Source organism: Camarhynchus parvulus, chromosome 2 (genome assembly GCF_901933205.1).
Source record: "Camarhynchus parvulus chromosome 2, STF_HiC, whole genome shotgun sequence".
Taxonomy (NCBI): Eukaryota; Metazoa; Chordata; class Aves; order Passeriformes; family Thraupidae; genus Camarhynchus; species Camarhynchus parvulus.
Genome location: NC_044572.1, coordinates 66,506,410 through 66,532,225, shown reverse-complemented (window position 1 = coordinate 66,532,225; position 25,816 = coordinate 66,506,410). Strand labels below are relative to the sequence as shown.

At 44.3% G+C, this 25,816-nt stretch overlaps 1 protein-coding gene across 6 annotated transcripts in view; it reads left to right on the top strand.

The window, feature by feature from the left end:
- RREB1 (ras responsive element binding protein 1) overlaps positions 1 to 25,816 on the top strand; it is a 121,342-nt gene extending 95,526 nt beyond the window's left edge. For 3 of the 6 annotated variants that reach the window (XM_030943080.1, XM_030943079.1, XM_030943083.1), the window contains 4 exons: positions 2,729 to 2,918; positions 4,588 to 7,327; positions 20,615 to 21,358; positions 23,486 to 25,816. In XM_030943080.1, the coding sequence (XP_030798940.1) occupies positions 2,729 to 2,918; positions 4,588 to 7,327; positions 20,615 to 21,358; positions 23,486 to 23,991 (4,180 nt within the window). In that variant the 3' untranslated portion in view covers positions 23,992 to 25,816. The remainder of the gene's footprint in view (positions 1 to 2,728; positions 2,919 to 4,587; positions 7,328 to 20,614; positions 21,359 to 23,485) is intronic. The other 3 variants (XM_030943081.1, XM_030943082.1, XM_030943084.1) reach the window with 2 other exon arrangements.

The window sequence follows — 25,816 nt, the reverse complement described above, 5'->3', positions numbered from 1 at the left end:
AGCTGTGCCACCAGGGCAAGGTGCAGTGCATTTATATGCCCTGAAGAGCCTGCAGCTTGAGGTCACAGGCAGGATTTATCAGGATGTTTCTTTTTTCAGCCAGGTGCTTCTTTCTGACCTAATGAAAAAAGAGCCTAATCTTCGTCCCACATTCTCCTTTTTGTTTGCTGCTTCTTCACTCACAGCAAGGAAAATAAAAGATAAGGAAGAAAGAGAAAAATAAATATGCTTAATAAAAGAGAAAGCTTATATTCCTTTTATAAGATACATTACTTTTGTTTGGGGGACAAAAGCTGGTTCCCTTTGCATGGAAAACACCATTTTTAACTTGCAAATTTTTACTGTCCTGAGGCTAGCAGTTGATACAGGTGTACTGTGAAGGACTTTCACATGGATGTTTGCTCTGAAAGATTAACTCTCAAGTGCAGCTTTTGATAGGAGACCCAAATAAAGTAGCGCTGAAAATCAGCGTGTTGCAAGAGGGAGGCGAGGGGGAGTGCAAGATGAACAAGGCACACCTCCCTGCTGAGTGGGCTGTGTGGCTGCTTGACAAGGAGCACTGGCTCCTGCACAGCCCAGATCCTGGAGGTACAGTGGCAGGAGTCAGTGCTCCCAGTAGCTCTGTGGTGCCATCACTGGTAGCTGTGCCTGCCCTGTCACACACAAGGGGATACAGCTGCTGCACTGGGTTCCTGGGCCCAGGACAGCCCAGGCACATTGGGACCCCAGAGATGCTTCAGGATGCCCTGAGGTCAGGGTCTGTGTCCCTTTGCAGAACAACCTGCTATGCTTCCAGCAGTGCAGGAGAATTGTTTCCAAACCCTCCTTGTTTGTATATTGACATACCAGGAGGAACATGTCAGAAGCACTGCTTGTTTTCATGCAAGGTATTTTCATCACCTCTAAAAGCAATTAATTTCAGTAGCCTGCAAGTTCTTCAGGTGACTACTCATAATTTTTTAATGCTCTTTGGCCCCCAGTGGTTTTGGTGGTTGTGTTTTTGTCTTCACTGAAGATGAAAGCTTTGCATCACAGAATAGGTGCTGCCAAGTGAGCTGGAGGAGGAGAGCTGTAGATCCTGATGCTGAAGAAGTACTATGTGTTGGCCATCCCACCCCGCCCCCCTGAGATTGTTGTCACACTTGGCATACCTCTTTAAGTAAACATTAGCTTTGTAAATGGCATTGGTTTGGTATTTAATGGAAGGCAGGAACTATGTCAGCAGTAATTATACAGGTAGGATGCAAGTGAATTGACAGGAGAGTTAAAACAGATTAAACCTTCAGTGCATATTTATGTCCAAGCTTTCTGGGTACTATGATATCAATGGCCATGTTATATACACTTCACACTTGCTTCTTTCACCACTCAGGGACTATGAGTCCAGTTGCTTTGTGGGTGACTTGGTTATCTCTTCGTTTTCAGAGAATAAAAAAATGGCTCTGGGAGTTTATGTAGTGATAAAATGCACAACAATGGGAGTTTGTTAGGGATAGGGCAGGGAGGGGGTGGTTTCAGGATTTTGTCAGAAGTCATTTCTAATTGCAGGATGTTTTTTTAATGACTAGGCACATGTCCTTTTCCTTGATGTAGAGAGCAAAGGCAGTATGGGGAAAGCCAAGGCCACAGGCAGATGTGAAAAACTCCTAGTGCATATAATATTCTCAGTGACAAAATCTGACTGCCTCATACCCACTGGTGTTTTGCTTCTGGGAAACCCACGCTTTGGCTGGGAGCTGGACCTGTAACCACAAGGAACTTGAGGTTGTGTGAAACTGTGTGTCACTTATTGAATGCAGACTGGACATGACCTGTCATGCTGCAGAGCTCACATACCAAATATTTAGAAGGCAATAGGCTTTACTGACCTGTTGACCAAATATTGCTGCATAGCCCTTCCTGCCTGCAGCATAGCTTTGATTGTTTAATGCAGTGTTTTATGTGAGAAACTCTTGTTTAGCTGAATTTGGGATTTGAGAACTTAAGAAAAACAAGAAATCGCAGCAGTAGTGTGGGTAGGAAAAAACAGTGCTTCTGCATTTTTCTTCGGGGCAAACTGGCTGTGAAGGGGGTCTAAAAGTGTCAGAAGTGTTGAACTTGTTTCAGGTCTTCCTCCTCTGAACCTTTCTTCCATTTAAGGAGCACTAGTTTTCCTTTTCAAACAGTCTATTTCTCATAAAACCTTTAAAAAATACCAGTGAAAGTTTATGGAAAAGCAATGTGATGAAGATTGACACACAGATATTAGAGTGGCATGCAGCAGTAAATTTTAAGTAGTGGATATGAAAGGTGCTGCTTTTACATTTGCTTTCTATTTAGGTCAGATTTAGCCTCTCCTTGTCGCTGATTTTTGTAAAATGTTGTTTACTTTGACTTTTCAGTAAAAATAAAATGGTGTAAGGCCATTGGAATATTTTTCGTTGGACAATGAAAAGGTTTTCAGAAGGCTGTTATCTCAGCTGCCATTCTCCTGTCTGCCCGTGTGAGATTGTCAGTTCTCACATTCTTTAAACTTCCAGTGGACTTACTAGCCAGAAACTGGTAGAAAGTGACTGTGACCAAAATGGCCTTTTGTGGTGATAGGTTTGACACACTGTGGCTTTATTTTGCATTTAGCAAGTTCTTGGTATCATGGGGTGAGAGGAAAGAGGACGTCCCGGTGCAAGAAGAAGTTCTTAAGCTTGCAGCAGTCACTAAGTCATTTCTGTTTCATTCCTCTCCTTTCCAGGTGTGACATCTGTTGTATCACCTTTCGTAATCATCGGGGCCTACTCCGCCATAATGCAGTTATCCACAAGCAGCTTCCCAGAGATCCCATGGGAAAGCCTTTCATTCAGAACAACCCTTCAATTCCAGCAGGCTTCCACGACTTGGGATTCACGGACTTCTCCTGTAGGAAGTTCCCCCGCATTTCTCAGGTACTCTCTGTTCTTGGTAGCTTGAGGTGCCAGCTGCTACAGTGCTTGTCTGATGAGGTCATTGAAAGATTCATCCTGTATGTAGAATATTTTGTGGAAGGTACATCACCAGTGTTCATGTAGGCTTTAAATACTTTATGCTTCTCCCTTTTCTTTTTTCATCTAAAGAATATTGGCACTGGGTAATGTGCCAATAACATTACAGTTATCCACTGTACTGGCTTTTTCACCATTTCAGTGGATAGCTACCAGTGTAAAGATGTATAAACCATTTTGAAAGAAAACTTTGATCATATTAGATCCTCGTCTCTTTAAGCTTATCCAGAAAATCCTACATCTGAAATCAACAGGGAGTACACATGGTAAGGAAGACATTATTTATTTTAGTTTACTCTGACAAGGATGTAGTTGGGGTATGAAAGTTTTTAATACAAAAAACTTTGAGCAGTCACCTTACTAACTAAACAGTGACATCTTCAGTGATTCCCTCACAAAACACTCCACAACGTTCCTCATGTAAGGTTTGAGGGACAGTGGATGGGGAAAGTCAGGGAGGTAGTCTGTAAATATTTTTCTGAGAGCCATAAACATTTCTGTTGGGTGATATGATTCCTCCCGCTGTCAAATCTTGCCTATCCTAGTTTGGGTCTGGATGAAGCTGCATTATCTATTAGAAAATCAACAGCACAATCCACCAGGACCATGCTTAGTTTCTGCACTTTCCTTACTCTTCTGGGGTTAAAACATTGATTTCCAACTCTTCTGACTGCAAAGTGGTAGACTTGATATTTGCTGCTGGACCAGGGGAACATGTAGGTCTTTCTGTCAGTCTGTTACATTTTAGTATAAAACTTAAAAAATCAAAAGAAAGAACTTTTCAAACAAAGTTTATTTCTTTTGTAATTAATGACAGACATTTAAAGTTATTAAGGGATTTGAATGTTGGTGTTTTCCTTTTGTAATAATTTTGCTTGCACTGTGAGAGAAGATTTATAAAGTATTTAAAGTCTGTAAAGATCTTGCCAGCCCTCTACTACTAGTATTTTTCTTGGGAGAATAAATGTAATCAGACTTCCCTAACCAAAAACCACTCTGCTTTAAGCTCTGAGTTTCATTGATCTGCTTTTGGGGGATTTTATTTTGGTTGGTTTACATTGGTTTAGCTTCTTGGATGCCTTTTTGTTGTTTGGGTTTTTTTGTTTTGGTGGGTTTTTTTGTTTGGTTTTTTTTTTTTTTTTTTTGGGGGTTTTGTGGGGTTTGTTTTTTCTTTTTTTTTTTTCCTGGTTTCTTTGTAGTAGAGATAAACAAGATAGTCTACTGCCTGGCATCCTTGTTGTGTAGTATGCTGAGGCTCCTGTCCTGTCAATGACACAAGAGAAGTTTCTAACAGGGAAATTTAGGATGGAAAATAATTCGAGAGCCTGAATAGCCTTCTGAAGGAGTTTACTTTTATAGAAAGGAGCTTGTGGAGAATCAGCCCCTAATTCAGATACACCCCTTAGGAAACTAAAGGCTGTGAAGTGGGAATATCTTCATGCCAGCTAGGGGAGGGCTACTCTAAACCTCTTCACTTAGTGGAAGAGAGAGTGAACTGTTTGTGTTTTGCAGCAGCTTGTGATGCCTTTCCAGTTTGAGATTCCTACTCTAAGTATTTTTGCATGTCTTGCAGGTCTGGTGTGAAACAAATTTGCGAAGGTGCATCAGTGACTTCCATCGATTTATTTGCGAGATGTGTAACAAGGCATTCCCCATGCTTTCGGCACTCAAACTGCACACAGAAACTCACGTGGTGGATCAGGGAAAAGACAAGCACAAGCCACAGTCCACAACCCCACCCGGTGAGAGCCCAGACCAGAAAGTCTTCATGGCATCCTTGGGCCTACAGTACACCAAAGATATCAAGCCTGTCAAGCAGGAGGACAATACACAAGACGAGGTCCAAGAAATGCGGCTCAGAGCTCTGAAGAGTAACCTACCTCAGGAACCTGGCAGCACCAGTCTGCTCAGCCTCTCTCCTCTGGAAGCTGCCTCCATGGGAGGGTCATTTTCAATCCTTCCCCCTACAAAAGAAAACATAAAGCTTCTCTCGCTGCAGCCTTTCCAGAAGGGTTTTATTATCCAGCCTGACAGCAGTATTGTGGTGAAACCCATCTCCAATGAGTCTGCCACTGAGCTGGCAGACATTCAACAGATCTTGAAGATGGCTTCTTCTGCTCCTCCTCAAATCAGTCTTCCTCCACTTTCTAAGGCACCTTCTGTCCCCGTGCAGTCTATTTTCAAGCATATGCCACCACTGAAGCCAAAGCCTTTGGTAACTCCCCGAACAGTTGTTGCAACCTCTACACCTCCTCCTCTTATCAGCGCCCAGCAAGCCTCCCCTGGCTGCATCAGCCCAAGCCTCCCACCTCCCCCTCTGAGGCTGATCAAGAACTCGGTGGAGTCTGCCTCCAACTCTCATCTCCCCCAGCCAGGAGCCAAATCAAGTCCTTCCTCGCAGTTGCTCCTCCAACCCAAAGTCGAGCCGTTAACTCAGCACGAGATGAAGACACAGCTGGAGCAGGACAGCATCATTGAAGCTCTCCTGCCTCTAAGTATGGAAGCCAAGATAAAGCAAGAAGTCACAGAAGGAGAGCTCAAAGCCATCATCGCAGGGGCAGCAAACAAGAAGACCCCGACCATGAGGAAGGTTTTGTACCCCTGCCGCTTCTGTGACCAGGTGTTTGCCTTCTCTGGTGTCCTGAGAGCTCACATCCGTTCTCACTTAGGTATTTCCCCATATCAGTGCAACATCTGTGACTACATCGCGGCTGACAAGGCAGCGCTGATCCGGCACCTGCGGACGCACAGCGGGGAGCGGCCTTACATCTGTAAAATCTGCCACTACCCCTTCACAGTGAAAGCCAATTGTGAGAGGCACCTGCGAAAGAAGCACCTCAAAACAACCAGGAAGGATATAGAGAAGAACATTGAATATGTCACCAGCAATGCCGCAGAGATGGTGGATGCCTTCTGCTCGCCGGACACGGTGTGCAAGCTGTGTGGAGAGGACCTGAAGCACTACCGGGCCCTCCGCATTCACATGAGGACGCACAGCAGCTGCCAGAAGAAGAAGCCATTCGAGTGCAAGGAGTGTGGCACGGCCTTTTCGGCCAAGAGGAATTGCATTCACCACATCCTCAAGCAGCACTTGCATGTGCAGGAAAAGGAGATTGAGAATTACATCTTAATGGTGGACTGCAGTGCCCAGGAAAGCCAGACAGACCCTTCTTTATTAGAGGACAGCACTTATATGGACCACAAGACCATGACGCCTTTCCTGGAGCCACAGAACGGCTTCTTGCTGGGAACATCATCTCACGTTTCCATCAAACGTGAGCCTGTGGGCAACTTCCCCATGGATTTTGATGAGCCATTGGATTTCTCTCAGAAGAGCAAAAGCCTGAGTTCTGTACAGGTGAAGCAGGAGAACCTGTTCGGTTCATCTCTGTCCCTTTATGACTGTTCCATGGAGCCTATCGACCTGTCCATCCCCAAAATCCTGAAGAAGGATAAAGATGATGTCCCCTGTGAAGCCAGGAATCAAGAACTGGCTGCTTCTGGGAACAGTGATAAAGCCTATAACTGTCTGCAGTGTCCTTTGGTTTTTGGTGCCAATGGGAACTCAGAAACAAACTGGGGTGTCAGACATCCCCAGCCACTGAAAGGTTCGTTGCATTTGACTGTCCCGATCATTTCCCCGGCTCTCCCTGGCAATGCTGCCTTGCTGAGACCCCTGAGGCCTAAACCACCACCACCACCTCTCTTGCCAAAGCCTTCAGTATCTAAAGAGCTGCCACCATTGGCTTCCATTGCACAGATAATTTCATCTGTGTCTTCTGCTCCCACTTTGCTGAAAACGGAGGCTGCAGACGCCAGTCCCAAGGCAGTGAGCAGCCCCACTGGGTGTGACAAATCAGGGAATGCCAAAGCTAAAGTGACAATCATGACCACCACTCAGAGAGACTCCAGCCTGCCCAGTGACCTGTCTCAGGCTTGTGATCCAGAGCAGTCTCCCGTTGCTGATGCTGGGTTGACTAAGAAAAGAGGTAGAAAGAAAGGAACGAAAAATAAGCCCAAACTTAGCAGTAGTGTGGATCTGGAGTCAAGTGGGGAATTTGCCAGCATAGAGAAGATGCTGGCTACCACAGACACTAACAAATTTAGCCCATTTCTGCAGTCCACTGACAATTTCAAGGAAGAAAGTGGCAGAAATGGAACAAGTGAGGATGAGAAGGAAACTGCCAAGGATAAGCTGCTGAGAGGGAAGAGGAACGCTTACTCAGACTGCCTGCAAAATATCCCCTGTCCTTACTGTCCTCAAGTCTTTCCATGGGCGAGTGCCCTGCAGCGGCACATGCTCAGTCACACAGGTAAGAGTGCTCTGTGCTCACAGTAGGTTGTAGCTCCTGAGGTTGTTCCCCATGGAAGGGCCTCTCCATGGAAGAATCTTCCTTTCTCTGATGTCTGAATTGTATTTTCCTTTATTATTTTGCTAATCCCTAGTTGTTGCTGTTGCACAGTGGTGGTGGTAGATTTTTCAGAAATGGAATCATCTCTATGTCTTTGAGTATCAGAGGGTAAATAAAACCGTTAATAAGCATTTGATTTCAGTGGCATAATTTAGTGTAGCTGGAAAGAGGCTCATGTTTCAGTTGTTTTGTTATTATTTTCTTGTCTTGAAGGGGAACATGTTGAATATTTAATTGTGCCTTACGTGGTTTATTTGTCTGCTTCTGATGGCTGTTTGTTGGCATCAGTAATGATAAAAAAGATCTCTAAAAATGAGAGGCAATAAGTGTAGAACTGTAGCAGGAAAATAAAATAATATAGTGCTTAGCATTTCTTTTTCTTGTGGTGGCTTTTATTTAACAGATCAAAGGAGGATGTGAGAAACTGCTCATCCTGAGCATTGCATAATAGCTTGCCTCTAGGAAAAGCTTCTCCCCAGAGCTAGACAACTAAAGGTGGGCACATGCCCTAAGGTGTGGAGATGTGTATGGAATCTCTAGCATTGTGCTGCTGTGTAAGTAACCTCAGACCTGGTGTAAACAAAAGGAGGAATTGGGTAGGGAGATTTATTCTAGGTCTGGGGTTATTTTTTGTTCTTCACTATAAAGGAAATACTGCATTGAATGCTGTGCTGATTTGAAGTTCCCTCATTCTTCTACCCATACTGTAATAAAGTAATTAGTAGATTCTCATCCTGCTCTGGAGAGAGAGGGCAAAGCTCTACTTGCTGTTGTGCCCTGCCAAGTCAGTCACAGTTGTTGATATTATTTACTTCATTAGGTATCTCAGGTCCTGGCATAAGGAATAAAAATTAGGGATGTTTATAAGAAACATAGGGGATTTGAGTATGGCCTTATAAAAGTTAGCACTTTTTTTGCTGCTTTTTTTTTTTTTAAGGAAATGAGGTTTCCTGAGATGACTGTGCTAAAGAGGGAAACCTGAAGAGGTAAAAGGGGTCGGCTAAGGGGTTTAAAGGGAATCTGAGCTGTAGAGCAGCCCCTATTACAGTTTGCTTTGGGTGACACGAGGACATAACTTGAAAGGTATCACTGCAACAGTGAGGCTATTGTTTTCTGGTCCACAGAGACCAAATTATTTCATCTTATTAAGCATACAGTTTACTTTGTGGTGAAGGAGAGCGCTTTACTCATATCTTAACTGTTTTCCAACACCCTGGTCTCCATAAAAATACATAGTTACTGAAGAACTGTTCATGAGACAGAAGACAATGGAGAGGCTTTTCCCAGAATAAGAGGTTTGACCTGCTTATTGATGGCAGACTTCCAAGGTAGCAGCACTGGTGTAAACCCTTAATGAAGACAGGAAAATTCACTCAGCCATGAATTATATTGGTAGAACTTAGGACCACCAGGCTTGGAAGGAGGCACTGTCCTTTTAGAAAGCCTGTGCTGGAATTCCCATGAGGAGAGCAAGCAACTGTGGCCATAACAGGACTAAATCCTCACCTCAGATACAGGATTTTTGGTGATACTACAGCAGTGGCAGTAACCACATTCCAGTTGGTGTGCTCTGGCACTGATAATACTGAGCTCTTTTGTAATCATCATCTCGATGTTGAGAGACTTGTTGCTGGACGACCACCCCACAGCAAGCTTTGGCTGGCCTTGGGGCATCTGTCTTCAGATGGCATGAGTGTTTTCTTTCTAAACTGGTAGTTTCCAGCAGCTCCCCTGTGGCAGCAGTGTCCATGGGGCCTGCTGGAGGGGAGGGGGAAAGCTAAGCTGGGAAGGTGGAGGGAATTTAGGCCAGGGAGGTGGTGCCAAAGCAAGCCTGAGGAGGCATTCAGGTGGAGCAAGCCCTGTGTCTTTGTGGTGGGTGTCAGGTGCTGGTGGCATGCAGGGAGTTTGGCAGCTCTGTGGTAGATGCAGCAGTTTGTTGGCTTTATCTTCTGGATGGGCAAACTGGTTTTCTTGTGGAGAAATCGACAGTGCTGTAGTACAGCACAGTGTTTTATCCCCACCTATTGCACAGGCAGATAGCTTGTGACTTGTCAGATAGCTCTGTTTTTTAAAATGAGTTAAGAAAAAAATCTATTTGCTAATCTTTGTAAAGAGAAAAAGAGAACTTTATTGCTGTTTGTGTTTGATGGCTGCTCCCTCACCTGGGTAGAGAAAGGACTAACAGGCTGACGTGAATGGGATAGATGAGATTCCTGGTGATCTGCTTCTAAACTGCATGTGTTGGATATGTGATCCATAGGCAGTCACAGCAGGCAAGCTGACTGTTTAACACTGCTACCAAAAAAAACCCAAAAAACCTCAAAGCAGTTGTTTGAGCTAAAAAGCAGCACCTAGCTCTTCTGTGTCTGTTTGTAGGGAAGTTGTTATTGAGGTAATTTATGTAAGTGGTCTACGTTAGGATGAGGAAAAGGTGTATAATTCTGAGCATTTAAGTGCTATCTGTATATTATGAGTTTTGAACTGCTGTATCCATACAGACATAAGAAGGTTTTTGCAAGTCTGTCCTTCATGTTCAATAAAATTTCAATACAGAGGCTACCTTCCGTGTGGTGTCAAGATTGTATTTCTCTTTTGTGAAAGTGCAAAAATGCACATGCTACCAGTGACCCATATCTCTCATGCAACCAGAAGTTTCTCTTGGGGAAGCTTTTGGCCTGCTGAACCTTGCCTCAACACCACTGTGTGTTTGGTTTTTTTTTAATTCAAAAACATTTCCATGAAGAAGCATACATCTTCCTCAGTGTTTTTTTATTTTAATGGTGAGCTCATAAGTGGGACACTGGGAATTTGGCATAGCTTGGTTTTGTACAGTGCCTAATGCAGTAGCTGTGTTTTGTTTGAACATGCTCGAACACTTGCTTTTAATACTTTCCTTCTTTTGATGTCTTTAATGTATAATTTACTTTCCTATGTTCAGCACGGTTTGCTGCTTTTTTTTTTTTTAATTCTCAGAATTGTGACTAAGATGTGCCCTGCAGGTGATGCAGTTGGTTTTGCTCCTTTTTATAGGATGCAGATCAGACTAGGTTCAGTATAAAATTTCAGTAATGGTTGTTTTTAACCACCAGTTTGTTATAGATAACCTAATCTGTTTGCAGAGAATCACTTGAGAATATTTTCAGAGGGTTACTGGCAGATCTTACTTGACCCAAGATTAAATTTTGTAAAAAGCAAGATTTAATGGCAGAGGAGGTTTTTTGATTTTGTTTTGTTTTGCTGCTACAACAGGAACAAACCATACAAGTAAATATCTATAAAAAAATAAAGGAATAAATAAATAGAAAACTCTTACATCTAGCCCATGAACTTGAATGTTTCCTATTGATTGGACGTAACAAGTCGCTAAAAAAAAGGACTTTGAGGCAGTTTTATTCATTGTTTTTATTATTTAAGTCAAAGTAAAATTGTAAACATCTTTATTTTGCAACATTTGTAATTACCACGGTGAATAACATGTTTCTGCTAGCAGTGGCAGGAGATACCTTGAGGACTGATCTTGCATGCTTTGATTATTCAGGTGACTCTTTATACTGAAAAAGACATTCTTCAAACAGTTGGCTACTATGCAATGTAGCCAGACTAGGCTAGTCCTGCTGTGCTGCTAAACAAAATTTACAGTTAGTCCCAAGTCAGTATTTAGGCACAGATGTATTTTAATACAGGCCATGACTATTCATATGGAAAAATTTAATAAAAAAATCAAATCACATTGACTTTTTAGGTTACCTTCCACTGAGTAAATGTGTTTTATCAGAAGAGCAGTTGCCTTTAAGGGACAAATACAGAAGGCAGAAAAAACTGCATTTTTTGAACATTCTGGTTTTGTGCCTTTAAAGGTGACATTTTTGGAAAGCACTGCAACTTCAGGTGGGAGGATTGGAGTTTGCACAGTAAGTGGAATTTTTGTTTGGGTTTTGAGACCCCCAGCTAGGACATCTATGTGGAAAAAAGTATATTTTATCTGTTGCAAATATTGGTCTGTATGACCAATATTTGATTGATACAAAGATTTTAAATGCTGAAAATATGAGAAAATTGTGACCTGAGATGCAGATTGAGTTTCAAGTAATTAATCCTTAGCTAATCCTATCATTGCATGCTTGAAAAGAAATGTGGAAAGGAATTGGGCTACCATGAAGCAAAAGGATTTCTCCTCGACTTTGAAGTTTTCTATTTGCATTGTGAATGAAGCCAGATAGAAGTGCAAAAAACAGTGATATTTGTAGCCATAAATTTATGGGTGAATTAGCAGGCATCTAAAAGGAAAGAGTGACTTGAAAGCCTACAAAAAAGCAGTACTGTGATGCATCTAAAAAGTTGTGTTGACACTGGAAGAAAATTAAGAGAAAGAAACAGCTCCTAAGATGTCTGTGAGATGCAGGGAATCCCTGGTACGGTTTGAGATGTTAACTAGAACAGAACCAACTTTCAGAAGATGAAAGTGAGAGAGATACCCACAATGTTGTATCAAAGAGGCTGCTGGCTGTGGCAGGGGGTGGGTGGTGTGCCTGTGTTTTCAGAGGTTTTGGGTGTGAGGTGGAAGGTGTGACAGGAGCTGATCTCCTTTTACAAGTAACCATCCTCTCAATCTCTTTCTTCATCACAAAGATGTCATGCAGGATTGCCTTCCTCATTGCACTGCATGACCCTGGCTTTTCTTTCAACTTTTCCTGTGCTCGGTTCCTCCCCTTTCTAGTCATTTAAATGAATTATAGACATGAAAAACTTACTCCTAAGGAAAAATAATTTATTGCTTATTCAACATATGGGCCTTGATTCCACTGAAGTCAGTGGAGAGATGCCCTGTGGCTTTGATGGAAATTGTGTCCAATTCACATAGGTGATAGGCGTTTCCAGAGAGAGCCTGCTGTTGAGGAGCTTGCAGTCAGGATATTGACTGCAAGCAGTCGCCAAGCAATAACAGAGGCAAAGGAAGAAAACCAAGGAAGTTTCTTATTACAGAGCAGGATAAATTCATACATTTTATCTTGCACCAAGCCAGAAGCCCTTCCCCTGTCAGAAATATGGTGTCATTTCTACCAAATCTAGCAGAATTTCCACGAACCTGGAGTTGCCAGCTGCTACCTGTGGAGAAATGTGCTTATCCCCCAGCCTAAGGAAGAGGATGTTGGATCTCACACTGGCACACACAATTTTTCCCAGCTGTTCAGAACACCAAGGCCAAGTTGTACTTGCTTGGGCTGAACGCTGCAGACAAGCAAAGCATGAGAATGTGAGAACTGCCCTTCTGCATTGGAGCAGTGGTACTCTGGTCTCCACTGGTAGCAGGAGGGATGTACTCTTTAGTGTGAGCATGTGGACACAGCTGCTTCCTCTGGCCTGTTGCTCTTAAAGCTCTGTCAGCATCCACAGCTGCTTCCTTAGGGTTGTGTGCTTGAAGGTACATCCCTGCCCACTCCCTTTACAACCTGTTTGTGGAGCTACTGTTTGCAGGTCCTTCCAGTTGTTTTCTGAACCTGCTGACGGAGTCTGGTTTTAATTTGGCTGCTGCTTCAGACCATGTCAGTGATCCTGGAGAGACATCAGCGATGGCTTTGAGTCCTCCTGCCTGGATCTACCTGCCAGTACTATACTCAGCATCACATAGGCATGGTTTAGATTGTTTTACCTTGTGTTAATCTGCACTGAAGCTCACCTGCCATCATACTGCCCCCTCTGTCTTGTCAGTAGTGAAAGAGGTTGGCTGTCATGCAAGGCTCTGTTGTAGGCAGGTGAGTGGCGTTCAGCCAGAAAGGAGGAGCTGACACAAAACCAAGGGTGAGCACAGTCACTCTGGGTTTACCGTGCTGACCAAATGGGATGGGTGCAAGAAGGAAGCTCAGCAGATGGTGGTACATATCCCTTACCTGAAAACTGCTTGCACAAGGGAGCTGTTGCTCTAAAGTTATTCACACCTCTAGTACAGACAGCGTCACTTTGTGTCATTTTGAGTTGGCTTCATGGGAAATTGTTGGAAGTAACAAACTTAAAAGCAACAAGAAGTTGGCTCTGCACGTCAGGGTAGTTAAAATTACAAATGAGTTATTACTCTCAACCTCAGGGTAGCTGCTGATCAGATTGCAGAGTGTGCACAGGATTTTTCTCATACATCCCCATGCACCAGTTTGTTTGGGAAAGTCTGCTGTCTTGCCAGCCTCTCTCATCCTCTCTGCTGCTTTTAATACAGCAGGTTGCTTTGCAGTTATTCAAATGTGGTAATACAGGTCTCAGTACTAGTCTGGCTTTGCAATCTGCCGTGCTGGGGACCTGTTATGACATGGTTTGATCTTGCCTATCATGAAGAGACTAAGTTGCCTCGTTACCATGCTAACAGCCTGTAACTTCAGAGGGCTGTAGCACGGTGTCTGTGGTGTCACGTGGGCCCATCCTGCCTATGCAGACAACAGATGGCTACAGCCTGAGAGAGGAGGACTCGTGTTATGACATGATCCCCTCCAAGAACAAAAGTCTGCAGGAAGGGCTCTGAAAATGCTCACCTCTGACAATTTTCCTGGCAGAATAAAACTGAAATGTCCTACTTGAGTCGGCTGCAGACTTTCTTTATAGTCAGAGGGGTCCTAAAGCAGCTCAGCTGTTTGGTGGTGTGGGGAGGCAAGCATTTCTAAAGCTGCTGGACAAGCACTGGTGCAGCACGTAGGGTGGGTAGGACTTGGGTGCAAGGTAGGTGTTCTGAGCAGCCGGCGCTGGGCTGGTCAGAGTGGTTCAACCTGCCCCTGGCAGACAGAGCCTTGGGCCATGGTTGGATAACACAAAGCGCTTATTGGCAGTACTGGCTCAACCTGTTCCCAACTGTTCATCCCTGCAGCTGTAGCTGACCCAGCTGCCCCAAAAAATTAAAAGGGCAAGGGGAGGGACTGGTAGTCATGAGATCAGTTCCCGGATCTGGCTGGCAGTACAGCCCTAAAGGAGTACATTGATGCAGCTGAGGTGTGGAGCTAGCATCATCTTCTGGGGGGCACTGGGGATAGATGCTGTTGAAATTGGCTTTGTTGTCAGTGCTTTGTGTCTTCAAATAGCAGCTTTAGGCATCGAGGAGGGAGCCCATATCCGATAGTGCACACAGTTATAGTTACCACATGCACTTTATAGCACAGCTTAGCGTTTATAACTGGCTTCACCAAGCGGTGGTTAATCTCAGTTCAGAATCATTCAATGGCTTTGGACTTGTGGTCTCCCTCCATTGTCCAAGAAAAAGGAATTTCCAAATCAGTGGAAGTAAACTAAGAATTTGAAACCGTGCTAAGTTTAAAATGAGTTGGTTTCTTTTGGTGCTGGCTATAAAAGGTGGGTAAGCAGCATGCTCAGGGCTTGTGAGGGCTGTCCTTGGAAGTGAGTGGTCATCTGGATTTCACTGTATGCCAGAAGGAAAGTGAATGAAGGGAGATGCTTGGATGGTGTTTGGTCAGCCATAAATGAAGCAAAGCTTTAGGATGAGGTGTAAGACAGGAAGTGCAATTCAATAGAGTGTCACTGGGAACAAGTTTATAGAGGGTTTCTTTTGGTCTTGTTTTAAACCAAAACAAAAACAGGATGGTGGTTTAGGATTCAGAGATGAGGAGACTGTGTAAGTGATGGGGCTTGCTCATATCCTTGCTACATGGGGAGGAAGGGAATGGTCTAAAGTGCCTGAAGCAAACTGAGGACATTTCCCCCAGCTCACAGCAGTGAGACCAGCGGAGAGCTGTCCTGGCAGAGAAGCATACAAGGAAAATGTGGAGCAGCTTAATTAATTGCCCACTTTCGTCATGTTAAAGCAGCCCTGCCTTTGTCTCCTTAGGGCTGTCTTAATGCTCCCCTCTTGCAACAAAATACAGTTGACAGAGATGTAGGATAGGAATGGGGTAAGGGATTATCTCTTACATAATGGAGGAGAACTTAATAAGGAAAGATCTCTTTCGTAAAGAGACTTGCCTCTAATGTGAGAGGGTCGAACACAACTGCTCTGTGTTAACTAGACAAATATTTACAAAGTATACTCAACAGTGAATTTTCTGATTAGCATTTAGCAGAATTCGTCTTTGCTCTAGATATCTGCCACACTGTGATCCCTCCAGAAATCATGTGAGCCCTGGGTATAGTGGAGGACTTTTTCCAAAATGTTCTAGCTGTCTGTACCTCTGAACTACATTTGTGGGTATTTCTTAGAGGACAAAGGGCTTGAAATCATGTTTTCAGTGTCAGGCAAAGTTTAACAGCTGCTCTAGAGCCAGAGCTCAGGATAATAAAGCAAGAGTCCTTTGCTGCTGGGGTTGGTCTGAGTGCTAGAGCTGTTGTATAAAGGTACTGAGGAGATGGTGTATAACCTGCTGGCTGTATTGGCAGCTCTACATCAGACTGCCTTTCTGCTGAATGGTGAAATCCATCATAAACTTATAGTGTGGGTTTTGCCCCTGCTCCCTTAAATGCAGATTTCCCCATGGTAGCTGCAGTCAGAGCTAGTCCTGAAAACTTTTCATCATGACTTCACTGCTCTGTTGAAGGTACTGGAGGAATCAAACTGTATGTTAAAGACAGAAAGTGTTTTTTCCCAGAATTGTTTTTCTTTTTCCCCAGACATATTCAGTTCCATTTACTGTAAATAGTCCTTTTCTAGCTTGAATATTTTCATTTCGCAAGGCATGAAGACACAGTCAAAGCTCTCTCAACCATGTGAGGGATGATTAAATATTTAACTTGAGTGTTTGCAGGTGATGTAATGAAGGTGGCTGAATTTTATTATTTAGAATGTTTACAATAAAAATGGATGAAGATAACACCCAAAATTTTTCAAGTGGGTTCTCTGGGTTTAAAAGATGTTCTCCAGTTCATGGGTGGAAGTAGAAGCAGCATTGTTTGTGTGAGTCCAAAAAATCCCAAATTTACTAGAACTGCTACCACCTAGTGGTGGCTGCCTCTATTGTAAAATATAAAACTAGCTGAGGTTATTTCAGTTAATGTAGGGAAGATAGTAAATCATCAGCTCATCTGACTGATAATGCCAACTGCTTGTACCATATCCATTTCCAGTAGTCTGTTTGCTCCAATTTTGAGGATTATTTATGTGGTGGGTTTTCTAACTCTTCTCCTGGGATGTTAGGAATGTTTGTCAATAAACACTTGCTTTAGCACCAAAATGTTTTTCATTACATCTTGTTTTGTCTACCAACTTTGTAGCTTCTCAAGCTCTACTCTCTATTCCACCATAGTTCCAGGAAAAAATAAAACCATGTGTAAAAAGAATCGTGCCAACAAGCTCCCCACCTTGATGTGTATCTCCTCTTTCATCTGAAGTTTTTCACATTTGGTGAAAAATGGCATCCCTCTTCATAATTTGGTTTGCATATGTAGGGAAGCAGTTCCCTCCTCTTTCTTGCCACCAATAAAAGATGAAGTAGATTCTTCTGACTGGTCTGACAAAAGACTGCAACTTCGTTTGTAAATAGACTTCAGCAAAACAGTCTTGTCTTTCCACAGTTTGAGGGAAAAATTATTTTGGCTACATCTATATAGTGGTTTCTTTCATGCAAGCGGAAAAGTTTTTGGATTCTCAGATGGAGTCCTTGAGGTTCAGCTTACAAATACATCTCATGAGAAGTTCTTTTTTTCCCAGGAGCTGACGAGGCAGCAGCTGAGTTACCAGGGTTTTTTTGTCGCCTTCTTCCCTATGTCCTTACTTCCTTCCCTGCTCTTCTCCTCTTTCTCCCTTATCCTGCACACCTTTTTTGACTCTGGTGTCAGAATTGAGATCTTCAGATAGTGTCACCTTCTTCTCTTCATTTTGGGGGAGTGACACACTGGTTGCACATGACAAGGTAACGTGTGCTGCTCCCATGGTTGCTGAAGAAGTGGCAGTGGGTGGGAGCCTTGACAAGTGGATTTCTCTGCTCTTGTCCTCTTGATTCACCAATTGCAAATTCTGTGGGATAACAAGTGGACTGGAAAGCATTTTACAGCCTCAGTAAGTGAAAAATGGGAAAGGGGCAAAAGAAACAGCAGGCCTTTCCTGTGCATCCTGTTTCTTTCACTGCCTGGAATCGAGTGACTGCTCTGCAACATAAATCAGCCAGATTCTGGAGATGGGAATTATCCATGTGAGAGGAGCTCTGTCTTGTTGGAGGGATGCTCGCCCAGATTTGAAGGCTCCGTCAAAATCCTCCTCCTTCTGTAGGATAGAAGCCTGCTGGAGCTGTGTGGCCAGCAGGGTTGCTGCAGTGGGCATGTAAAAAGGCAGAAAACAGTAGTACAGGCCAGACCTAACCTCTGCTGGAGTGGATGAAGCAGCTGCCAGTGCAAGACTACCCTTGCAGCCATCCCTTGCACTGCAGGAGAAGTCTCACACTGGAGCTGGCACAATCATCTTCACAACCATTGCGTTTACCACACACCTTCACAGCTCCCCTGCTGCTAGTCCAGTTCATCGGAAGCAGAACTGGGATGATTCTCACCCATCCCCAATAACCAGGATTTGTGCTAAGCAGCTCACTTTTTCAGCAGCTGCAGAACCAACTGCACAGGTTGGAGATAACCACAGAGCAGCTCAGCTAGTCAGGAACTGCTGCTTATGTGAGGTACATGCATGAAGTTTCCTAAGGGACCTATGAAACTCCTTCTTGACAAGGAAAAGGGCAGGTGTGGTTTGTGCAGGGGAGGAGGAAGAGCACTCCCCCAAGCACATACGTGTGTCAGCATATCCCTGGCTATGTCACCACCTGAGCTTTGAATGTTCCTTCACGGCTGCGAGGCCCAAAGGAGCTTCAGAAGAGAAAGCCTATGTACATTTGTGTTCCCAGGATCTGGAGTGGGCTTTGCCCTTTGTGAAGGCACATTGTTTAAACTTAAGAGTTTGTTTTTCTTGATGTAGGCCTCATCTGTTTGCCTGTGCCAGTACATCACTTACCTATGGACCACCTATCCCTTGAAGTGTTTTTCTCTTGTGCACCAGAAAATATAGTCGCAGGCCACACGTGCAATAACAGAATAACAGCTGGGAAGAGGCCCAGGGCACAGAGGAGAGGAAAGAAGGAGATAGAGTTCAAGTACAATTCACTGAAGAATGAGTATACTGTAAGAAAAATAATATATTTTCCCAAATAATAGAAACAGAAGAAGAAAAAGTTACAGAAAAATTCGAAAATCATGAATGATATGTGACATTGAATGTTGAAGTTGGGACTTCTGTATTGAGAGACATAATGGTTTTGGCTTGCTCTTACCTTGAGTGCCACCCATGCATATTCTCCTCACTCACCTTGCTTCTGATGTTTCATGTTGAAAAACAGGAAAAAAATCTCCCTCTGCATCCACTGTTTTCTGTTTGGTCAATAAAGAGTTACAGAAAATCTCTCTGGGTTACGATTAAGAGGAGCTTTTTCCCATCTTGGTTTCCTTGTGCTCTTCACTCATCTCCATCCTAACAGAGCTCACGTGGTTTCCTGCCCCTCTCCCTAATGAACCCCCTCTGTGCTGTGCTGTGCTGGCAGCCTTTCTTTAGCCCAGCACACATCCATCCCATCAGGGGAGCATTTCCTGACCTCACAGGGGATGAGACAGGGCAGCCCACGTCTGCTTTCAGACGTCCCCATCCTCACAGGTTGTGGCCTTACACACAGATCAGGGCTTGCTTGCGTGTTCTAACGGGCAGATAATTAGATGAGCAATGAACTTTGTGTAATCCACTGTCTGTGTAAACAGATCTGTTCTGATTAAAAGGTGAGATTACTTTTTGTGATAGGTCACTTCTCCCTCTTAAACTCCCCCAAGAAAAAGCATACCAAGAATCTCACACTATTAAGTGATCGTTCGCTATCACCAGAAACACAGCTACACTTTGACATTTGTTTAGTGGCCATTTATTATCACCAGTGAGAGGAGATGGGGCCAGTGCAACAAAAGTTTTGCAAGACTACATTCAAACTAATAAGTGCCTGAGAACCATCTTCTTATCTTCTGTTTTTACTTCTTGCTTAGGGAAAAAAAGCCTGTAGTAGGAAATCTGGGCAGTTTGGAGATGTTGTACTGTGTCAGACAGAGAACTTGCACTGCTCTCCTAGAGTTTCTAAATCCCTGGAGTTACTCAGCAGCTATCGTTCTTGCAGATGAATGTTGAAATGTTGGCTGGGTTGTGGGCTCCCTTTGCTGCTTGCTGTCAATAAGCAGGAGGCGGGGTGCAGGACTTAAAGGAAAGTTTCAGCTTTCAGAAAGCACCACTTGCGAACTTTGTGTCCTGGAACAATTCCTGGGAAGTGGCACTGGGGGTGCAGTTACATCAGCAGCAGCTTTGGCCTCCAAAGCCAGACCAGCTTATTTACTATTTACTAGTGCACTATTTGTGTGGAGCTTGGAAGGAGTACAGCTCCAGCCCTCTGTTCTTCTTAAGCACCTTACTTGTTTCAGTTTTTTGGACATATGTTACATCTTCAACAACATTAATGCTGCAGATAGGTAAGTAAGCAGAGGACACCATTAAGGACCACAGCTTAGGTAATTTTTGTCTTCTTGTGAGGTAACTGTGAAACAGCAAAGCCTGTTACTGTCCCTTGGCTTTATGTTTTGATTCCAAGTGGCATATCAGAGACTCAGGTGTCAACAAACTTCCACATCTTCGACTTTTGTGGTGTATACCCAATTTTTTAAGCCAACTTTTTTGTTACTGTCTGCACTAAGTATTCACATTTAGTCATACCAGGCGGTTGCATGAGGCCTTTACATTTCCTTGGAAAAACATTTTGTTGCTACACAAAAATTGGTTTGATAAATATGCAGGTTGTATATTATTTCAATCTGTGTTCATGTTTTTCATACACAAGTTTATTAGTAATAATCCGTGTGTCACTATTTGTGACAGCGACCTCAGCTCTTCTTTGGTGTCTCAGCATACTGTGTTCTCTGGTTAAAAGCGATTCTATTAAAAATTATTGCAGGAAGCTGCTGAGTTTGTGAGTCTGTTTTGGAAAAAGAAAGCATTTTGTGAAAGAGTTTGTATCATCTTGTTAATTGGGTTCTGTGCTATTTTAATCTCTTTTCAGCTGTAAGTTATTGGTCTAGGTCACAGACAAGAGAAACAGATGTTGGGATGCTTGATCAGAAGTGATGCTCCTGGGTCCCTGTGCAGACTCACTGCTGGTAGTTGGGAAATCCCACTGAAAGTTTCTCTTTGTTTCCTTGCAGAGACCCAGGCAGATGCAGAGACACTAGCTACAGGAAACAAAGCCTTGAACCTGAGCTATGGGGAGAAGGAGCAGTCAGAGGAAATGACAGAGCTACCAGAGAGTGAGAGCGGCCCCAAGGAGGAGCAGAAGGCCGATTCCCTTCTGGCAGAAGAGGACGCTGAAGAAAAAGTGGATGGATATGAAGAGGGCCCTGAGGAAGATTCTGTAAGTAACAAAAGTCTTGACCTCAATTTTGCCAGCAAATTAATGGACTTCAAGCTGGCAGAGAGTGACCAGAGTGCAGGCAGCAGTTCTCAGACTGAAAGGAAACATGCCTGTGACATTTGTGGCAAAACCTTCAAGTTTGCTGGCACTCTTAGCCGTCACAAAAAGGCCCACATTCGTGAGGACAGAAAGGATGAAAGGAGCAGTGAGGATGAAAGCAAAAGCATTCAGGATGATGCAGGAGCTCCCTCGATGCATGACTCTGGTCTTGAGCAGGAAGAGTCTCCGTTGGACTTGAAGGTAGTGGAGTCTCCTGTGGACTTTGAGGCAACAGGAAAGGAGAATGAAGAGAGCGAAAGCATCTCTGAGGGGGAAGGCACAGAGAGAAAGTCCACTGAGAAGAGCAGTGATGACAAACCAAAGACTGATGGGGCTAAGAGTACTGCAAAAGCAGACAAAAGAAAGAAAGTCTGTACTGTGTGCAACAAGCGTTTCTGGTCTCTGCAAGATCTGACGCGACATATGCGGTCTCATACAGGTAAGAGGAGGCTTGAGGGCAGAACAGACCATGAGGTGTCCCACCAGACTGAGGTGCCTGCTCTGGAGGTGCACAGTTGCTGCTGGCACTTGGGGTTGGAGACACTGCTTTTAGTCCTAAAGGTATCTGCAAGATGTCTTCTCTGCCCCAGTCCCCCATGCTGCATAAAAAGCCTAGAGAAGGAACAAGAATTGCAGCCACTGCTTTATTTTCAACTCCGAAACTGTTTTCCCCATGATTGCTTGCAGAGTTCAGAGGTGAGGGCAAGTGTGGAAATCCCTAGGCAGCTTCTGACTCCCTTCTTGCCATGTGTGTGTGGCTTTACTTCTTCCCAGTATTTGACCAGCAGTGAAGAAACTGTGTCAATGAGACTTCACCTCTGAGTCAAAGTTTAGGGAAAGAGAGAGAGAAAGAATTTGGTTTTGTCTGATGATCTGAGCCTAATATGGGTAACATGCTGGTGATGTGTTCGACCTGCTACTTGAGTGGAAGGCAGAGATCCAGTGGGCACTTGGGCAGGGAAGGTGGAACACAGGTAGTGAAACACTTGCCCAGTGACTTGACTGGGCAGTGGGATTGCTTTATATGATAGGCAGATTGCAGCAGTGCCTTGCAAATGACATGAAGCCATGAACCAGCTCAAAGGTGAATTAATCATTCATCCTTATTAATTATGAATTTTACCTGCCAGCAAGCTGCTCTGACATGGGAAAACTGGTCCATTTTGACATTTTGTCTCTTTTGAAGGTTCTCTCTGCTGAAGACAAGATCTTTGCCATTGACAAAATATTTGTGTTGTAATTGACAGTGATTTTTAGAAAACTACACCAAAGGGTAATGCCTGAATAGCTTCAACCCTTCTGAAACATAAATATTCGCCTATTGAATGCAAAACTGACCTGTTTTCTTCTGCCACTGAGCCACAAGTGAAAAATGACAGGTCCCTTTCTAGAGCCTATTTTCATTCAAGTGCAGAAGCTTCAGGGAAATGCTGATATCCAAAGTACTGAGCTTTACCCCCAAACCATGTGTGCCCATGGACATTTCCATACTCTCTGTTTTAATTGTTTTCATTGCCTGCTGGGTTATTGTGGGCTTTGTCAGTATGTTTTTTTCCTATTTGTTTCTCTTTCTTATTTGACGCTTGAAGGATGTTTTAACATAGAATAGGTGTGGAACAGGAACCTGGCACAGTGCTTTCTTCAAATTCATAAATGTAACTATGACCTACCCCCACTGTCAGATCAATGTATTTTCAGCTGAGGATTTTATACCAATGCTGTAGGTTGACTCTTCTCCTTGTCTCCTTCCCAGTTGTCCAACTATATTGACAAAATACTGTCAAGTTGCACATTCCTTATACTTCAGTTTTAATGTGTGAGGTTTTTTAAAGATACCTGTAGGGTTTTGGGATTTGTTTACTCAGAAGAGGAACATTTGGGACACACTGAAGTGTGCAAGAAACCTCTGCCTGCCTACCGCATGTCTCAGTCTGATACTCATTGGCGCAAGATGGTGTCTTGATGGAACTGCAGCACTGAAAAGTCTTTAAGAGGCACAGTTGGAAAGGGAGGACAGGTTGGGGTTGGACCTTTGTTTCTTCAGGGCAGACAGCACCTTGGGGCAGTGTGCGTGGTTCGTATTTTGGGAGAATTTTGTCTGTGGGGCTGTGGTTGCTTTGTTTTCCAATGAGTTCCTGCTGAGGAAAAGTATTCTCTCTCTCCACATGTGTCTGGGACTGACCTGCAGCAGGGAGCCCATGTGGTGGGCTGATTTCATAAAGGCTTTTGAGTTCCAGAGATTGGCTGTAAACTTTTTCCAGAAAAGTTGGTGACTAAATTAGGCAGGATGCTAGTGAGCACCTGGTGCTTACAGTCTTCCTCCCTCCTCAGTGCAGGGCCTTGCCAAGCTTGTAGACACTTAGTTCAATGCTCCATTTGTGGGCATTTACCTGTATTCCTGCTTGCACTCCATCAGCTAGCTTGCTAGTACAGAAGCAAAACATCTACATAAATGTGATGTTCAATTTGTGAATTTCCAAAGTGCAAAGTGTTTCATGCTGCTTGAAACAAGAGGGAGGCGCATGTGTGACCTCACAGCTGACTTTGTGTTGTCATTCTCTTCCAGGTGAGCGACCTTACAAGTGTCAAACCTGCGAACGGACCTTCACTCTGAAGCACAGCCTGGTCCGTCACCAGCGCATCCACCAGAAAGTCAAAAATGCCCGAAACCACGGGAAGGAGAGCGACAAGGAGGAGACGCAGTCGCGGTGTGGAGAAGACAGCGAGAACGAGTCCAGCCACAGCGGCACCAACCCCATCTCCGAAAGCGAGTGCGACTCCGCGGGGGGTGTCGGCAGCCACTCGTCCCTGGCGGGGAGCCAGAGCGAGCCCCTGGCCGGCACGGTCACGGACTCCCTCTGCGGAGAGGACGAGAGCAGCGCCTGCCTCGCCGAGCCCGCCAAGAGCGCGCAGAAACACGCGGCAAAGGACCAGGAACCACGGGGCAGCTCCGAGCACGAGAGGCCCTCGGGTTTCATCCAAGACTTGCTGGAGATGCACAACGCTCCATCTCCCATGAATCACATCCTGGCCTCTGCCGACAGCGCGCCTCAGCTCTTGGGGGTGGAATGACTTGCTAGGAGGTTGGACCCGTCTCAGCAAGCAAACTGAAGCCAGCAGAGCAAGGTTTCTGGAGTCTGGTTTTGGAAGAGCAACCTTACAGCTATGGAGAAGAGTATGGCAGACTGGACGTGGTGCCATATGCCTTTCAGTATAATAATGCAAGAGACTACAGTATATACTGATTTGAGTGCCTTACTACTTTATTAGATCTTTTGGTATTATAGATTTTTTTCAAAAATGATTTTAATATTTTAAAGAATTATTTGGAGAGGACCCTTTTTCATTTAAGCATTAATGTTACCTTTTGTATTGGTGTGCGTGAGCTTGTTCTTGTATATCTGTGATAGTCGCTGTGTTTGTTCTCTGAGCTGGAAATGGGGCAGTGGGGTGGGAGGCCCTTGGATACCATAGCCAATAACTGGAAGAAAAATGATGTGAATTTCATATGAAATAGTCAGAGGAGATGCAGAGGAGATGTTGGTTTATTGTTTTTTTTCTCAGTAGGTGTTCTTGTATTTGCCACATGGTGGAGCATTAAGCCTGTTCCAGGCACGAACAACGTGGCAGTTGAAGGTGTTCAAAGTGGTTCAAGCCAAAAGCAGGAAACACAAATTAATTTCAACCTCATGCTTGTTTCCACTTTTCAGCATTAGAAGTGATTTTCTAAATCCTAGGGGTTTTTTCTGGCCGTCACGGACTGAGCGTGTATACAGAGAAGAGTTACATAGCAGCGTAACCTATGGAAATTATGCACCCGCTGTTACATATGTTTGATTTGCTTCAGTATATTATTATTATTATATTATTATTATTATTTTATAAATCCATCAGTTCGCTTGTCTCTGCAGTCAGCAGAAGCCAATGGGCAATATTTGCCCACGGAGATGCGTAGCGCAGCTTGGATCCCGTCTCGGAGTGTTCTTGACTCATCAGCTTTCACCAGCTCCTCCTCCTCCTCCTCCTCCTCCTCCTCCTCCTCCTGTTGTTGCAGCTCTTCTACTGTACTTTACATGAACCCCTTCCTCCGACCGGAGCGTCCCGTGGGGGCCAGCGAGGTACCGTGCCCGTGCGGGGCACATCTCCCTCCCTCCCTCCCTCGCGGTGGGTGCGGGCGGCAGCGGGGCCCCGGCTGTTGGAGAGGGGCACCACCAGTGCCGCAGTGACCTTGCTGCCCTCACCTCGGTGACAGTCACTCACTCACAGAGCAAAGTTATTCCGTCTTCCAGTGGAAAGCAAGAGAGAAATGTGAACCTTACCCTCGTCTTGCTTCTGTCGTGTTCTAAGAGCAAGAAAATACTACTGGTGATAAAACTACAGATATACGACATGTTAAAAATAAATAAAATTAATTTAAAAGAAAAAAAATAAATAAATTCTTCCTGAGATTTTGAGGTTGATGCTTGAAGACTTGAGGTGTGTGTCTAAATTTCATATCAGTAATTTAACCCCTTTAATGCTGGCAGCTGGAATTTCTCCATATGGCTCCTGTTGCCGGCAACAGGTGACAGACACTCCAGCCTCCAATATTGAAGGGGTTAAACGAAATGTATCCTACTGTAGCTGCGCATTTTTAGGAGTGCCCAGCATTTTTGTTGTTCTTGTCGTTGTTGTCGTTATTGTTGTTTGTTAATTGTCCTTCAGTCATGACCTCTGGGACAGACAGAGCCATAATAGCATTGCCGGAGCCTCACTGTGCTATTCCACCACTGCACCCCCCAGCCCAGCCCAGCCCGCACTGTGACCCTCCCTCCTTCCCACCGCAGAATCGCTTTTCCTGCTCTCACCAGACATGGAGGAAGTGGGCCTCGGACCCAGTCTATATTATATAATATAT